This window comes from Ips typographus, linkage group LG15 (genome assembly GCF_016097725.1).
Source record: "Ips typographus isolate SLU linkage group LG15, UJ_Ityp_2.0, whole genome shotgun sequence".
Classification (NCBI taxonomy): domain Eukaryota; kingdom Metazoa; phylum Arthropoda; class Insecta; order Coleoptera; family Curculionidae; genus Ips; species Ips typographus.
The window spans coordinates 4845147-4862598 of record NC_138436.1 but is presented as its reverse complement, the minus strand read 5'-3'; the positions used below and the strand labels follow the sequence as shown (position 1 = coordinate 4862598).

Sequence of the window (17452 nt, the reverse complement as noted above, 5' to 3'; positions counted from 1 at the left end):
TTTTCTTACAATAAACGAGGCTTACCTGTGACCTGAGTTGTTTCTCTACCATCCCTCACTACGCACCCCTAAACGTGACTATATTGCTCAATGGAGCTCAATAAGCAATAGAACGTTTAACAAAGTATATTAAATTAGGAACATACAATAAACTATTCATTTAAAAATTACATGAATTACAATGAAATACACAATTATTATAATAAATGCTTTTGGTATTCCCTTGCGTGGAAGTCGATGCATCTGTTATAATAGAATTATATATTTGATAACGATATTTGAGTGGTTTACTGTTTCGCATTTTTTGGATCATCGTGACATGACGGTCTTCATCGAGATAGGGGCTTATAGACTTAGAACTTTTATGTCCAGTAACTTTTATTAGTTGCTGCTCAGCAGCTCCATTTTTGGCTAAATTTTAAACAGCTGTGGTTCGCAACGAGTTGTTGGTCAATTTAGCATCTTTTTTAGTTAAACCTATCTTATCTGCTTGAGATTTTGTCCACTTAGCTACAGTGTTTCTTCCAGTGGGTATATTTTTATACCACTTCCTGTTCATTGCCCATGTTGGATTTACAGTAAGAAAGAAACGGTCAGTCATTATACCTTTGCGTTTTTCCAAAAACTTTTTATATAATCGGATTGGGCACATGTCTGGATTTACCTTTTTGATTATTAGCCACTTCGACGATGCGCATGGTCCTTCTCCCTGAGTAGTCTTGGTGAATACTGGATTATATTCAATTCTTTCGGTTTTTTCACCCGAGTTGTTAGTCCCTTCAGCAAAATAACTTAACAAATATTTGGAACCTTCTCCTCCTCGCCATACCAATTCAAACGAAAATACCAAAAACGTCTTTTTTTGTAAACCTTCTGGCGTATCTTCATCGCAGCTGCGCACTAATTTTGTAATTTTTTTATATTTTAAAGCCACTGCACTAACTTTTCTTTATTCTTGTGATTCCGGTAGTTGTTTTCGCTTCGCATTTTTGGCATCTCAAGCAACTTTAAAGTCAATGTCCGTAAATGGATTGAAATGTATGTTGTAGTCACTATGATATTTTTCCATTAAAGTTTTTGCTGATAGGTTCCAAATAGTCTTAATTGTGTAATCTTTATACTCGTCTCCACTTTTTTCCTCATGTTGAAGGCCCAATCTGTTAAAATATTTGCCAAAACAGGAACTGTGGTTGCTGAATTTGGAACGTAGTGTCTATCGACACAGAAATCCATAAACTGCCGCCAGATAAACTCTTGATTTTTAAGGGTATTGTTTGGTTTTGCTGCAACCATATTTTGCTCTATAGAGCTCAATGAGCAAGTTCCAACCGTATCCAACCGTATCGGAACTTGCTTCATTTTTGTTGACATCGCGTTTGACATTGTTTGGTTATAAAAAGTCAAAAAACTGCGCAAGGACAACAATTAGTGTACTAGCAATAGGCTCTACGTTATAGATACGTACAGTGCAATTATCGAAATGCAATTATCACTTTAGAATGCAACTATCGGGGGCAATAACATAAAGGTGCTCGCCCACTTAGACGAAGCGTCGCGAACGGAAGCGTCATTTAGCCGGTGTCCGCCCACTTGGGCAAAGCGGCGCGTCTCGTCGCCTCTCGAAATCGAACGAAACGGCGCGACGAAAGACATCGATTAATATTGGAAAAAGTATAAATAGGAGAGTTTTGAAAATTTGGCAGGATACTGATGTGGGCATGCCCAATCCAACTAAAATTTTTTCAAGATGGTTGCACTTCCGTTTATACCGGAAGTCGATCACAACTTTCTTATTTTAAATAGAACACCCTATATATTATTACATATTTGGATTCCTCACAAAATTCTGCCTATCTCTAGCCGTTTTCGAAATATTTGATGTTTTTCCAAAAAAGTGACAGTTGCAACGCTCAACATATTTTTGTACTATGTTAAAACCGTATTTCATTTTGCAATGAAACTTTGGGTTATTGTAAATAAAGGATCGTTTTATTAAACTGAGGGTGCGTAATGACTCATTTGTATACAGGGTCGTCAAAAAAAAATCATAAACTTGCCACTAAAAAAAAATTAAAAATCTCAAGTTTTTTAAATAGAAACCCACATTTTTTATGACGGAATCATTTTGAGCATTAAAAATTACTATAAGTTTCAATTTACTTGCCTATACCTAAATCCAACCCATTTCGTTTTATTTGAGAATAAACATTTTTTATTATAAAAATTCCAGATTTCTTGAAAATGTCTCTCTCTAATTACGTGTGGATTTATGTCACACCAGTAGTGTGAATTATGTCTATTGAACATTCCATTTTTAGTGAATTTGGCCCCGTCGCTCCAAATAATATTATTCAAAAACAATTCATCTCCATAGTGACTAGTCAGCAAAAACTCACTAAAAACAACTCTCTTCGGAAAGTCAACCTCTTTTAAGTGTTGCACTAATTTAAATGAAAAATGGTGAAATTTATGTTTCTTCAGGATCCTCTGAATTGAGCTTTTGGATATGCCTGATTCTACGGAAACTTGTCTTATTGACAAAGTTGGATTTGCAACAAAATAGCCTAAAATTGCAATTTCTACATTGGTATTATTAAGGATTGGTTTTGTTTTAATAGCTTTTATCTTCACAGATCCCGTATTCTTAAAATTTTCAATTATTTGCTTGACAGCTTTTCGTGATGGCTTTGGTTTTTCTGGATAACGAGCGGCAAATACCTCACATGTTCTACTCACAACTTTATCACATTCTCCGTAAATAATAAACAGATTTAAGTAATCTTGGTTTGAATAACGTAACTGCGACGGCATATTTGCAGTTGTCAAAACACTCAAAACTAGTGTTATTAACATGCCCTGCAGGTCTCCAATATCACCGTGTGTCAAAAGCATGGCCAACTAGAGTACCAGCTAATTCCAACCATGCAGCCGAGCATGCAGCCTAATAAAAAAATGTTTATTCTCAAATAAAACGAAATGGGTTGGATTTAGGTATAGGCAAGTAAATTGAAACTTATAGTAATTTTTAATGCTCAAAATGATTCCGTCATAAAAAATGGGGGTTTCCATTTAAAAAACTTGAGATTTTTCATTTTTTTTAGTGGCAAGTTTATGATTTTTTTTTGACGACCCTGTATACAAATGAGTCGTTACGCACCCTCAGTTTAATAAAACGATCCTTTATTTACAATAACCCAAAGTTTCATTGCAAAATGAAATACGGTTTTAACATAGTACAAAAATATGTTGAGCGTTGCAACTGTCACTTTTTTGGAAAAACATCAAATATTTCGAAAACGGCTAGAGATAGGCATAGGGCATGAAGTTTTAGTCAAGTCATCAACAACAAAAACAAAAACAGCAAACGGTCAACTAGCAATTTGGCAACAACGCACACAACTCGTTTAACGTCGAGATCGAGAAGGTCACGTTTGTGTCAGAATTGCGTTCAGTTAATAAGCGCGTGTTAGAAAGAGAGCGCTACAGGTCGCAACTAATCGCTAAGCAATACGAATGCATTTTCAAAACGTCAAACTCACTGATGACGTGCATCGCTCCCATTAGTGCCCTGGACCATATGTATTTGTACCTACATACTTACATATTTCCCTGATAAAATTGTTGAGGCTGTTATTACAGCGCCATCTAGGTGGACGGCGCGAACCAAAAGCGAAGAAGTACAGGGAGGAGAGAGTCGTTGTCGAGGCGTAGAGAAGCACGGTCACCGGACGAAAGCCTCGTGTTTTATGAGCCCTTTAGTTAGTTCTGTTAGTTTTTTCGCGCCGGTTAAACCAAATTGTGAGCCCTACAGTCTTCATTAAAGTGTTACAGTTAAGCAGACGTTTTATTTAACCGATAAACTCGGAATTTATCCTAGAGCCGCGTGGCGAAGACAACAAAATGTTTCAAAGCATATTACGTATAATGAATTTGAAGATGTTGGTAATTAATTCTAGTGCACCAATGGTCAATCTGCAATGCAAGTTTATTTTACAATATTATTATTTTGCAAATCAGTAATTTTAATTTGAGGGTCCCAATAAACTGTGCAAAAAGTTGCAATGGCTTGAAGGATAATTCGTTGTTCTGCAATATGATATTTGTCAGCCATTTTAACATAAGGAACCCATAAAAATTGTACATATAATGGTTATAACGGCTTTAAGAATTCAGTCATTTTTCCTCCATTTTGCAAAACTCTATTATACATATTAGCCATTGTAACATCAGGGTCTCATGAAAATTGTGCAAGAAAGTTGCAATGGCTTGAAGAGCAGTTAAGCTGCTCTTAAATCTTCTGATTTTATGAAATAGCCATTTTAACATAAGGGACCCATAAAATTGTACATGCTACAGTTACAATGGCTTACGTTAAATCTTCTTCCGTTTCATAAAAATGCAAAAAAGTTGCAATGGCTTCAAGAACAATAATTTTGGTACCAATCACTTGTCCTTGCATGCCGTAGGGACTTTGAAAATTAAACATTATGAATTCGAATACTAAGCATATACAGGGTGATTCTTCTCAGCTCCCGTCGTTTGCAGCTGAGTTATTATTTATTTTAGGACTTTCAAATTTTGTACACATTATCTTCGAACAAAATGCATTTATGGAAAATAGTTTTGGTTATACAGGGTGTCCCACAAAAATGTGACGTCATGATGACATATTTTCCTTAATTGCAACCCCCCTATTTTTCTACATGTTTAGGTGTTTTCTATGTTTTTCTACATAACCCTAAAATGTTATTAAAATCGATTGACAAAAATGGGCGCAAAAAAATAAAATGTAAAAAAAATTGGTTATACATCACTGGATATACAAGTTGCTAAAAATAAAACTGGTAGGTGGTTATTTGATTTAAACCAGAAATGCATTAACCAAGGCTTAACAATCATACTGACCAAATTTGGACGATCTAAATTATACAGGGTCTCCAAAATTGACTGTCAAACCTTTGGAACTTTAAAGAGCTTTTTCATTCTTATTGTAAATAGAACGCCCTGTATATTTTGATGTCATTGGATGCTGAATTAAAAAACAAAACTTTGTTCTAATTATATCCTTACCGATATTCATAACCGTTTTAAAGATATTTGCCAAAACCCTCAGTGTTTCAAAAGCAGTTGAATTAAAAAAAAAACTAAGGTGGCTCTGATATACCAATTTAATTACAGGTTCGGTTAAAGTGACATGAGGCTTTTTTTGACAAATAAAATTGTTATATGACATTTCATATCTTACTTAAGTGGTTTAGGCGTCTTTTATAATGAATTATAGCAGAGAAGAGCTTGTGGATATGATTTTCTTATTGGGAGTGCTTTTCATATTGTGTCCCAAAAAAACTGTTTTTTGCGAGTGGGATTTACGCAGAACGTTATCCAGAACGACGCCATCCAGATAAGCGGAGCTTTCTGAATCTATTGGAACGGTTTTCACAAACCGGGAAAGTGGATTACCCCAAACCAGTTCGAGATAGGGCGGTTCGAACAGAAGAAAAGAAACTGGATGTAATGTTGCAAGTCGTGGAAAACCCCTCTGTAAGTCAGGAGAAAGTGGCTGATGCGCAGAACGTTAGTAAAAGCTCTGTGCAACGTATGTTAAAGGAAAACCATTTCCACGCGTATCACATCATGTTTCATCAGGAACTTCTTGAGGAAGATTTCCAAAAACGCATGGAATTTTGTAACCGGGCCCACGCTAAAATAAGGCTCAACTTGAACTTTTTTGACACAGTTTTGTTCTCGGACAAGGCAACCTTCCACAAAACGGGTTCGTAAATAGACATAATTTCCATTTGTTACGGTAAGTGTTAACCTTGCCCGTAACTTGTTTGTCCGTGATTCAGAGTTAACATCGACTGAATCGTCTTTAACATCTGTATACTTCCATGGTCGTGACAGTTGGTTGTCATTCTTGTTGTGCCGGCCAGTCTATGTCAATAGTGTCAATAGAGTTCAAGGAAAATGGTGCATCACCAACTTGAAAAGTTTGTTCGCTGAGATTCTAGAATTGTGCAAGTCTATAAAAGGCCAATTTGTCATCTGGCCAGTTCTTTTTCACGCTGACTATCGAGCGAGTTCCACGAATTTGGTGTTCGATTTTGTGACACGCGTGTGTGTGAGTTTGTTTCCGCCATTTTGGTAAGTTGCCTTAATTTGCTAGAAGCAACCCAGGTTTTAATGTTGGTTTTATTTAAGGGTGGCAGTATTCCAGTGGTTGGAAGCGGGCCGTTTTGCTTTTTCGTCCTTTTTTGGAAATAAAAAGGTAATTTTCTTGACATGTGTTAACATGGGTATGTAAGGTTAGATTTATCTGAAGGGCCCCTCCTGGTTGTGGTCAAAGCCTGTCTCCTGAAGTCAGAGCAGGGTAATTTGTTGGAAACAAGCAGGGAGTGGTCGTTGGTTGATTTGCCGTGGACAAAACCACGCGGTAGCTACAGGGAGCTAAGAGTTCGTGGATTGGTGGATTGGAAGGGAACAAAGATTCAGGCACCATTTTGTTTTCCTGCTGGATAACTGGGCAGCGGATAGCCACGTGCTAAACCACCAAGAGTGTGGTGACTGTTTTGGAGGGAGCATTTTGCCTGGTTAGTGGGTTATAGTTTTATTGTGACTCACAAAGGAACTGGAACTTGATAGCATTTAGAGTAATAGTTACTGTTTGACTTTTTAAGTATTGACCTTGGCATGGTTAACCCTTGTAGTAACCACTAGAAGTGGACCTTTATTCTGGCTTATTGCAACTTAACAGATTAACCGAGTCAAGGTCAGTTAGCTTATTGTTTTTGAGTGCTGTTTGCTGCTCTTGATTTCTGCCTAGGTATTCTACAACAACGACATTGGCCTGGAGGATCGTGCTGTAGCGCTGCATCCCGATTCGTCCCCGGCTCCAGTAAATCTGGCAGTAAGGGCGGTATGTTTTAAGTTAGGAGTTAGAAACAGCCCTAGAACTGCGTTCGAGTAATTTTCTGAGTAAATTTTAAGCCTTCAGCCTTAACTGTTTTTATTCTTTGTAAATTGTAAATTTGTAAATATAGATTGTACATTTCACCTAGTTCAGTGTATGTTTTCGACTACCTTAAAACCCAAAAGTGTTGCTTAGCAGGGCTATCTCATGCTCAATTATCCACGCCCTAGATATGTTTTAATTTTATTAGCAATAAGTAAAAAGATTGTAACAACCTGCATATTTGGTTTATCGTAACTTAGTTTAGTAAAGAAAACAAAAATCGAAGGTAACAATTAAAAAACATAAATAAATCGCAGGCTACTCAAATTGGGTGTATGACATACTTAATAAAAGTTGAAGTTTATCGTAAAATCTATCAGAAATACGAATAATGTATGAAAATTTTAAATTGAAACAATCAAAATATATTTTAAAAAATTGAAGAACTGTAACGCAAGTTTATTTGCATAAATAATTTTTTTGTTCAAACAGACGTGAAGTACTCAATTCACGTACAGTTTAGCGGCCTGAAATGCACTTTTACGGCCGGTGTCAATAGCAACGGGCGAAAAAAAATACAGGGAAAAAGTAAATTAACAATCCCTATGTCACCGTCTACGCATATGGTTGCGGGTTACGATTTCTCTATGTGCTTACTGTGTGTACCAATTACAGCAGAACACCCATCCATATCAGTACAGCAATCTTCGTCTCCCAATTTCATTTTCGCGTATATGGAAAAATGGAAAATATTTCTGACAAGAGTCACAACGTCACATCCACAATGCATAACCAGCAATATTAACAATAAACGTGACCATGATTGCTAACCCCTTCTCATTTTATTTATCAAAAATTAAGAATTTCTAAATAAATATCGTTTGAACAAAAAATGTTGTGTACACCTCAGCCGTGAAATAATTTTTTTGTCCTCAAGATTGCCGTAAGACGGCCTCGGACGCCAAACGTTCTTTCGGCCGGACAAATACCATTTCACGGCTTAGGTATACAAATAACTATGGTCGTTTCTGTAGAACGTTCGTACCAAATATGAGTACTCTGCTTTTAGAAACAATGGAATATGTCATGTCAATGATTAGATGATCTTTTAGATCTATATTAGATGATGTCATTATTAACAAAAAAGTTTTAGAATTTTATGAAGAATTTAAAAATGTTTTAAAAACGGGGGTATGGGATTTTATTTTAAAAAATCTAAAGTTTTATCTGTCACGCCTTATGAACCTGTATACCCGAAAGTAATTTGAAACTATAAATATAAATATTCTCTAAAACTTGTCTATTTAACCTTTTTTTGTGTTTCTCAAAATAAATGAGATAATAAACTCTGCTCTATTATTGACTCACATGTACAAAGTGACTTATTTTGCACCCAAGCGTAAATTTTTTGTCTTTGATTTTACAACAAAATATAGTAAATACATATAGTTGTAGGGATTTATCTAACGGAACCGAACTGTTTTTTTATAAATTTGAACACACATTGAATTTTTGGTCCATGGCTCTAAGAAAGATTTTGTTAGACCAATGACACCGTTTTAGTGCATATTTTTGAGCTTTGTTTTTATAAGCTATGTGATATTATCAGTTGCAAATCAAAAAAATTTGTCTAAAGAAAATTGCAAGCAGCATTTTTAAATGGTTAATAGAAAAAGTGGGGTGTAAGGGGTGAAAGCAGAATCTAAATGCTAACCCAAAAAAAGGGAGTATGCGAAACTAGATGGCCGGACGCAACCAATTTCGATTCGGGAGATTATACAGTGTACACATCCGGAACGAGAGATGCATCTCACAGAATAGGAGTGGCCATAATACTGAATAAATCCCTCAGCAGATCAGTTCGAAACTTTGTGCCCTTGTCAGACATAGTAATGCCACTGCAGATGGCGATGAGACCTATAAACGTAAACATTGTTCAGGTTTATGCCCCTACAACTGACCATAATGATGACGAGGGCGACGAGTTCTATCAACAAATTAAAGACATAATGAAGGCGACCAAGAAACAAGAAATCACTCTAATTCTGGGAGACTGGAATGCAAAGGTGGGCAGAGAAACAACAGAATATGTCACCGGACAGTACGGCCTAGGAGTGCGTAACGACAGAGGAAAACGACCTATACAGTTCTGCCAGGAAGAAGAATTCGTAATTACAAATACCTGGTACAGTCTTCCAAACAGGAGACTGTACACATGGACGTCCCCCCAACATACGCAGAACAACATTGTAAGAAATCAAATCGACTATATCTTGATCAACCGACCATGTAGTAATAAGTCAACGAAAACATATCCTGGAGCAGATGTGCACTCTGATCATAATTTGCTGTGCTCAGTACTAAACATCAGACTCAAAAAGATGAAACAACAAACGAAGACCTCACGAATACAACAACATGTACTAAAGGACACCGGAACCATTAAAGAACTAACCCAGGAACTAAACAGTAATATACATACAACTATGTCATATCCCCTCGAAAACAAAAGTGTCGAAGAAAATTGGCGAGATATCAAAACTTCGTTGAAAAATGGAAGAGTTCAACAATTAGTAAAGCCAAAGGGAAAAAAGGGAAAAAAGGAATGGATGACACAGGACATATTAAATCTCCCGGAGGAGAGACGAAAACATAAAAACAAGAATCCTGATGAATACAAGAGAATACATCTTTCAATTCGCAAAAAAATTAAGGAAGCAAAGGAAATGTGGCTTCGGGAATCCTGCAAAGAAATCGAACATCTTCAGACCATACACGATGACTTTAATTTACATAAAAAGCTAAAAGAACATTCTGGCATATATAAAAGAAAAAACACAACAGTGCTGCATAACAATGATGAAAAGGCGTTGTTAACAAGGGAAGATCAGTGTAATGAATGGCAACAGTACCCGCAAAACGATAGAAAACCTACTGACTGATTATATGGCGGAACACGGTCCAAACATTCTCAAATCCGAAGTTCAAAAAGCAATACACCAATCAACAGCACGAAATCGATCTTCATCGCTTTACCCAAAAACAACAAAGCTCACAAGTGCAATGACTTAAGGCTTTTAATTAGCCTAATGAGTCATACTATAAAAATACTCTTAAAGATACTCCTCAACAGAATTTATGCCAAATGTGAACACAATATTGGAAAAGAACAATTTGGATTTCGTAACGGACAAGGCACACGTGAAGCCCTTTTCTGCATGAGGACACTATTACAAAAGAGTTGTGAGTTTCGAAAAATTACCTACAGTGTGACCCATTTAGAATGGAAACACCCCTATAAAATTTTAGGTTATTAACCGATTTCAATGATTTTTTTTTTGAAATAATTAGGAATGAAATGTCTATTATGGGAGAAAATTTTAAATATTTATTTCAGTTTTCAGGTCATATTACGAGACTTTTTCTTGATAGAAAATGGAGAATTTTTATTAGCGATTTTTTTATTGAAAAAATTACTACGCCACTGGATCTATAGTGCTTTCAAATAGCTGTGACCAAATTTTTTTTTTATTTTTTTTTTTTATTTTTTCTTTGATTTTTTTTTTTTGATTTTTTTTTAATTTTTTTTTTTTGATTTTTTTTTTTTTGGATTTTTTTTTTTAGAAATTAATTTATTAATAAGTAATAATAAACAAATAAATAGTAACACCATTTCTATGGCAACAGTTGATGCAGGGTGTTCTTTTGTGACCGTTAGCTTAGAGGATTTTTGAATTTTAATTTGTCATAACTTTGTTATTAATGAATGGATTTTCATGAAATTTTGGTCACAGCTATTTGAAAGCACTATAGATCCAGTGGCGTAGTAATTTTTTCAATAAAAAAATCGCTAATAAAAATTCTCCATTTTCTATCAAGAAAAAGTATCGTAATATGACCTGAAAACTGAAATAAATATTTAAAATTTTCTCCCGTAATAGACATTTCATTCCTAATTATTTCAAAAAAAAAAATCATTGAAATCGGTTAATAACCTAAAATTTTATAGGGGTGTTTCCATTCTAAATGGGTCACACTGTATATATGTTTTATTGACTTCGAAAAAGCATTTGATCGAGTCAAACACACAAAACTTTTCCAGTATTTGAAATCGTACGTAGACTATCATGATATGCGCCTTTTGATAAACCTATATCATAGTCAAACAGCAGTGGTCAGGCTAGATGACAGCGTTACAGAAAAAATACCAATAAAAACCGGTGTTAGACAGGGATGTGTTTTATCCCCCTGTTGTTCAACCTTTATTCAGAGAACATATTTCACGAGGCTTTATATGGCAGGATAGAGGGAGTAAAGATAGGTGGCGAAATTGTAAACAACGTAAGGTACGCAGATGATACTGCCATCATTGCAGAAAACATGGAAGACTTGCAAATGCTGCTGGATAGAGTGAACGAGGCTGGTCGAAGATGGGGTATTATTATAAACATCAAGAAAACGAAATGGATGACTGTGGGCAGAATAAACATAGAACCAATTCCGATTACAATCAACGGACACAATATTGAACTGGTATCACATTTCAAATATCTGAGTAGCTGGCTGAACAATGACATAACGTGAGACGAAGAGGTAAGAGCGAGGATTGAAATGGCACGTAGGGCATTCAGCAAATTAAAACCAACTCTCACTAATAGAAACCTCACAGTTCAGACGCGGTTAAGAACACTCCGCTGTTACGTATGGGGCATTTTTTGTACGGATGTGAGACATGGACGCTTAAAGTTGACATCATGAATAAAATAGAAGCGTTTGAAATGTGGTGCTATCGAGAAATCCTTAAGATCCCGTGGACTGCACATACCAGTAATGAAGAAGTACTCGGACAGCTGAATAAGGATCGAGAACTCCTGAACACCATAAAAACAAGAAAGGTCAGTTATTTCGGGCATATAATGCGAGGTGATAAATATCACATCCCTCGCCTGATTATTCAGGGAAAGGTTGAAGGCAGAAGATGGATAAGTCGCAAAAAGCTATAATGGCTGCGAAATATTAGAAACTGGACCGGACTGGGCGTAGAACCACTATTCCGAGTAGCAACAGATAGAGACCAATTCAATCAAATTGTCATGGAGATAGCCCACGCTTGAAGACAGTCACGGCACCGAAAGAAGAAAGAATAGAAAAAGTAAGATCAGAATGCACTCGATCTTCCTTTAAGTGCAATGCTGTGGGTTTCTTGAAGTTTTTGCAAGTTTTTACTTCAAAGTTGAGTTGTTCCACTAACATTTTTGTTATAATCAGTAGGACTTTCCAAGTGCACAACTTGGCAACACCGCATCACAGAGGTGTCCCAAACTTACCCCCCTAATACGAAGTCTCAACCCTCTAGGCCTTAAAATAGGGGAGTTACCCATTTAACCCCATGTAAAATGCAAATACACAAAACAGCTACTTTTGGACATGTCTCGGTATCATTAAACTTGAATCAGCGCATCGGATGGAATGTTCGCGATACGATAAACGTTTACTGGACGTAGAGCGAGAACATTCTGTGCATACAGGAACGTTCGAGAATCGATGACCCACACATATATAAACCGACCGAGCCGACGGACAGTCAGTAGTCAGTTGTGAGTTGTGAAATAAGAGTGGCGCGATAAACCAAGAACGAAGTAGTGAAATGGTAAAAGTGACTTTAGTGGTTTAAAAAGTGATCTGTAGTGTTGCAAATTGTTGCGTAATCAATAAATACAGTTTGTTGAGTTTATTCAAAGTCTCACTTATCAAAAAGAACCCAGTAAAGTGTAACAATATTAATTTATGTAAAAAAATATATACCAGACTAAACTATTTAGTGTTAAAATATGTATGATTTTGGAATGAATATAGGGCTATCGAAAGAATCTTTTAAAATTATTTTCAATATATACCGGTCGCCCCAAAAGTAAAAAACGTATCAAAGTTACATTTTTTCAAATGGAATACCTAGTATTCTAATTAATTTTCAGAATCTATGTTGAAAATAAAAGATTATTTTGTTAAGGTGAAATATGTCTAAACTTTACAGTTTCTCAGATATTCGTTAATTTCTAAAAATATAGCACAATTTTTAAATTTTAATCACTCAACGTCTGTATGATTTTTATTAACAAAAATTGGCTTGGGTATTGCTAAAAGAACAGGTTTTTTGATTCAGGGGTGATAAATTGTCTAGCTCCTACAGAATGTCTCAAAATATTTAGTCAATAATTGCAACCTTTAAATCGTAATAACTCGACCAAATCAAATGAAACGCCCCCTATTTTATAGTTACAGTAGATGCAAAATTTAATAATCTATCGAAACTTATCAAGGTCTTCTATAGCTAGCCATGCGTGTTTTTTTTAAATCGCTATTTCTCGAATTTCAACTATTTTTTACGGAAATTTGGTACCAGTTATTATCACTGAATGAAATTGTTGTAAATGACGCGACGTCGCAGCTTTGACGCAAATTATTATTTGAAGCTGTCAAACCGTTCTTTAGTGGTAATTTTTCGTTCTCTAGTGGTAGTTTTTGTAAATTCTTTGTTCTAAAATGTTAGTTTATACAATGGAAGAAATGATAGATATGATCTTTGTTCTTGGAGAATGTCTGAAAAATTGTTTATTGGCCTCACGAGTTTACGCTACAAAGTTTCCCAACAGAAGACATCCAAACAAATTCGCTTTTATAAGATTATTAAGTAAATTTAGACAAAGTGGTAGTGTTCAATATGAGAAACCCACAAAACACAAGACTGCTACACGAAATGAAAACATTGAATTGGAAGTCATCGGCTCTGTCATTGAGAATTCCCATGTAGGACAACACCAAATTGGAAGAAATTTAAATATCAGCCAAGCAAGTATTTCAAGAGTTCTTAAAAAGCATAATTATCATGACTATAAAATTACATTTTATCAAGAACTTTCTGAGAACGATTAGGTGAATCGAATTTTGTATGTGGATGTTAGAAAAAGTGGCAGAAAATGAAAATTTTGTAAATTTAGTTCTGTTTAGCGATGAATGGCCATTTCACAATAACGGATCCGTCAAATGACGTAATTTTCATTATTATTACAATTCGAATCTCCATAAAATGAGAATAGTACATAACCAGCACAGATGGTCAGTAAATGTATGGGGTGGTATAATGAGCATATATTTGATTGGACAAGACCAAGCAATATGAAAGCGCAAATCAGGAAAGCTTTCAGGACAATATCCCCTGAAATATTTAACAATGTCGCTGAAAGATTTCAAAAGAGAGTACGTTGTGTGTTGAGAGATGTTTTGAACATCTTTTATTAAATAATTTTTACTTCCTTCCCTACAATAAATCTTATAAAGATTAACCTGTTGTTTCTTTAAGTACTTAATTTAATTTCTTCAAATAGATCATGATTTTATGTCTCCAAACAAATATTGACATTATTACTACTAATGGCAATAATTATGTATTTTTAAAATAACAAGAGCTATTTTACGACGGCATCAAAAATAAGTTGAAATTCGAGAAATATCGATATTTGTGATCCCGCATAGTTAGCTATAGAAGACTTTAATAGTTTTCGATAGACAATTAAATTTTGAATCTACTCTAACCATAAAATAGGGGGTGTTTCATTTGATTATGTTGAGTTATTACGGTTTAAAGGTTGCCATTATTGACTAAAAAATGTGAGATATCCTGTATGAGACAATTTATCACTCCTGAATCATAAAACTTGATCTTTTGGCAGTACCCAAACCAATTTTTGTTAATGAAAATCATACAGACGTTAGGTGATTAAACTTTAAAATGTGTTCTACATTTTTACAAAATAATGAATATCTGAGAAACTGTAGAGTGTAGGCATATTAAACCTTGATAAAATCATCTTTTATTTGCAAAGTAGATTCTGAAAATAAATTAAAATACTCGGTATTCCATTTAAAAAATACAACTAACTATATTTTTTTTACTTTTGAGACGACCGCTACATACTGAAAATAATTTTTATTAAATTTCGTCCTATAACTAGTCAATTATTCAAGGCTTAGCAACGATTTTAAACATTTTTTATTCACTAGATGTTTAAAAATGTTTTTCGACGACTTACTTTGAAAGTACCTCATGTACGCTTCCATTTAGAAGCAGAAAGGGGTTATTTGCCGCGCGCCAGCAGAAAGAGAGATTTTCTGCTCTAGAGCGTTTTCGCTTTCTACTAACAATCTACTCACCAACTTTTTTCGGCGTTTCCATAACAACGCTTGACATACCTGTTTGAAATAACCACATTCCGTCAAAGTGATTTATCGGTGACAATGAGTTCGAGCGACGAAAATGATGCGAGTTGTCCTTCTAATCCACCCCACAGCAGTCGTCGAAAAAATATCGTCTATATTTCGAGCCAAAAGTACTTTTGCCGCTTTTACATGATTGCAGCGTTCGGCTTCGCCTCAAGCTGCAAATTTCATGTGCAAGCGGCAAATATATACTTTCCGCTCTTAATATAGAATATACTATTGAAATTATTCTGAGTGACATTCGCCTATTAACAGATGTAAACAAACAAACATCAATGTCACATCTACGGGGCGCGGTGCTAATTTAATAGAACTGTAATTTTAGTTTTTTTTTAATATAACAAGTCGAAATTTAATAAAATATTGTATAAAACACATGACTTAAACCAGTTTATTCACTCGAAGAACTTGAATGCCACTCGCTACGCTTTTCGTGAATAAAAAATGGAAGTCACTTGCTGTATAAATAACTATTAGATAAACTGCACGTATCGACTTTTGTTGCTGTAAAATTTTCAGAATTCTGGACCATGCGGTTTTTCCATAATAAATTGCGGGGATTCTTCGGGGTTCACACTGTATAATAGTTTATATACGATGCGAGGGTTGAAATATAGAAGATAATTTGATATTGCTGAAGGTGCTTTTTTATTGTTAGATTTGGTGTACATCATTCTGTAGCGAACATCATACATTTGTTTAAGTGGACACTTTAGAACCAGTATTAGTCAACAAGGCGTACAAAGAATAAGACGTTTTGATCATCTACAAAACCATAGCACAGAGGACATAAATTCGCAAGTAAAGAAAACAAACGTCTTACCGTAAAGAAAACTCCCAAATTCAAAGGGAAACCGAGTCCCATAGTGAAATAATAGGGTTTCTGTACTCGTTGCATTAGAAACACTAACATTTTGCGCATTTTTGTGTTATAATTTAACCAGTCCAGTTCGTAAATACGGTTCAGAAGCTCGAACACTTCTAGCATGAAACACTGGTTGAACCATGACACTGTCAACATTTCGATAGCGGCTATAATACCCATTGTCGACACGTATCCCATTTCTGTTGAACTCACACCCTAAAATATTGAGTTAAATTTAATTCAAAATTTTGAGAATGACGGAACAATGTGAGAGTAAAGTATTGAAAGTGACAATTGACTCTTCATCTGTCAAATTCACCAAGTAGCGACAATTGTTAACAAGGTCCAGTAATTCTTAACAGTTCGTGCCTCATAACTGATATATATCAACACTGAATCATCATTAAGCCGCCAATTTCTGGGTCAAATTTGAGCCCAAGTCCACAAACTACTGTAGCCCTCATCCAAAAGGCAGCCTCATCACCTGTTCTATTAGGGAAGACACTAGCCAGTCCAAAAAAAAAAACATTTTTTTGTCATTTGGCCGCCACCATCCTCTTCTACCTAGAGCAATTGCCGCACGTCGCTTTCCTGTACCCACTTGTAATTCCTTTTAACCCCATCATGAATCTCTTGTTTTACTTGGCCTTGGTAAACTCGGGGTAAGTATCCATTATTGTACCCATTATCTTTAAAATTTTGAAAAAATAAATGGTTACCTGTTGTAGGCGGTTTCAATCTCCCCACTAAATACCACTCGAACTTTCTCCAACAACAATATTCGAAACACTTGCTTTTCTATTACTTACGTTGTAATGACATTTTATTTTATTTCTTAATTTTGGATTATACTTACAGGAGAAGTGGATCTGTAGATGCTACAGCAAACTACACAGGTCATGCAAAATTCCTGTAGTAATAATTGAGAAGATACCAGGTTATTAAGCATGTCACAACATCTACAAAAGGATTGTAAAGAAATGACCTCACCAGGACAGAATTTCAATCTGACTGGAAAATTTTCGTTAGTTGTTTGATACATTTTGTCAGCCTGTGTTCCTTTAATTGTAACACTTTTGTCTCTGTCAAACTGAAGTCCACGTTGCTATCCACAGAAGCAAAAAGGTGGCCCAACACTCGAATGAAAGCAGTTAAATGAATGATAGTGGAGACGCATAGAATGTCAATACCTGCATAAATTCTCTTTTAACATTCAACATTATTTATGACATGAATCGGGAGTTGGTGACAATCGTCATATTGATTACAGGAATTTAATTAAAGTGGCACTATTTGTCTCCAGCTCCCGTACTCCAACTTACAGAAAAATTCAGATACAAGAAAGAAAAAGGCGTAAG

At 35.3% G+C, this 17452-nt stretch overlaps 3 protein-coding genes and 1 long non-coding RNA gene across 5 annotated transcripts; 3 read left to right on the top strand and 1 right to left on the bottom strand.

Annotated features, from left to right (window-relative positions):
- Positions 1-5213: 5213 nt before the first annotated feature.
- LOC145738290 (uncharacterized) lies at positions 5214-7011 on the top strand. 2 transcript variants are annotated; one of them, XR_014180687.1, is made up of 3 exons: positions 5214-6129; positions 6202-6268; positions 6323-7011. It is a non-coding gene; the product is annotated as an uncharacterized LOC145738290 (long non-coding RNA). The 2 variants fall into 2 exon arrangements; XR_014180686.1 differs by having other exon boundaries at positions 5214-6144.
- Positions 7012-8658: 1647 nt separating this feature from the next.
- LOC145738432 (protein CFDP2-like) lies at positions 8659-9894 on the top strand. The gene has a single exon (XM_081993250.1). It carries the CDS (start codon positions 8659-8661, stop codon positions 9892-9894), a length of 1236 nt encoding a protein of 411 aa, XP_081849376.1.
- A 1291-nt stretch (positions 9895-11185) lies between these two features.
- LOC145738431 (uncharacterized) lies at positions 11186-11536 on the top strand. The gene has a single exon (XM_081993249.1). It carries the CDS (start codon positions 11186-11188, stop codon positions 11534-11536), a length of 351 nt encoding a protein of 116 aa, XP_081849375.1.
- A 4333-nt stretch (positions 11537-15869) lies between these two features.
- On the bottom strand, positions 15870-17177 carry LOC145738308 (odorant receptor 49b-like). Its single transcript, XM_081993117.1, has 3 exons — positions 16951-17177; positions 16053-16310; positions 15870-15994 (listed from the first exon to the last, which is right to left on the bottom strand). The coding sequence occupies exons 1-3, from the start codon at positions 17134-17136 to the stop codon at positions 15929-15931; spliced, it is 510 nt and encodes a 169-aa protein (XP_081849243.1). The 5' UTR covers positions 17137-17177; the 3' UTR covers positions 15870-15928.
- Between the last annotated feature and the right edge of the window lie 275 nt (positions 17178-17452).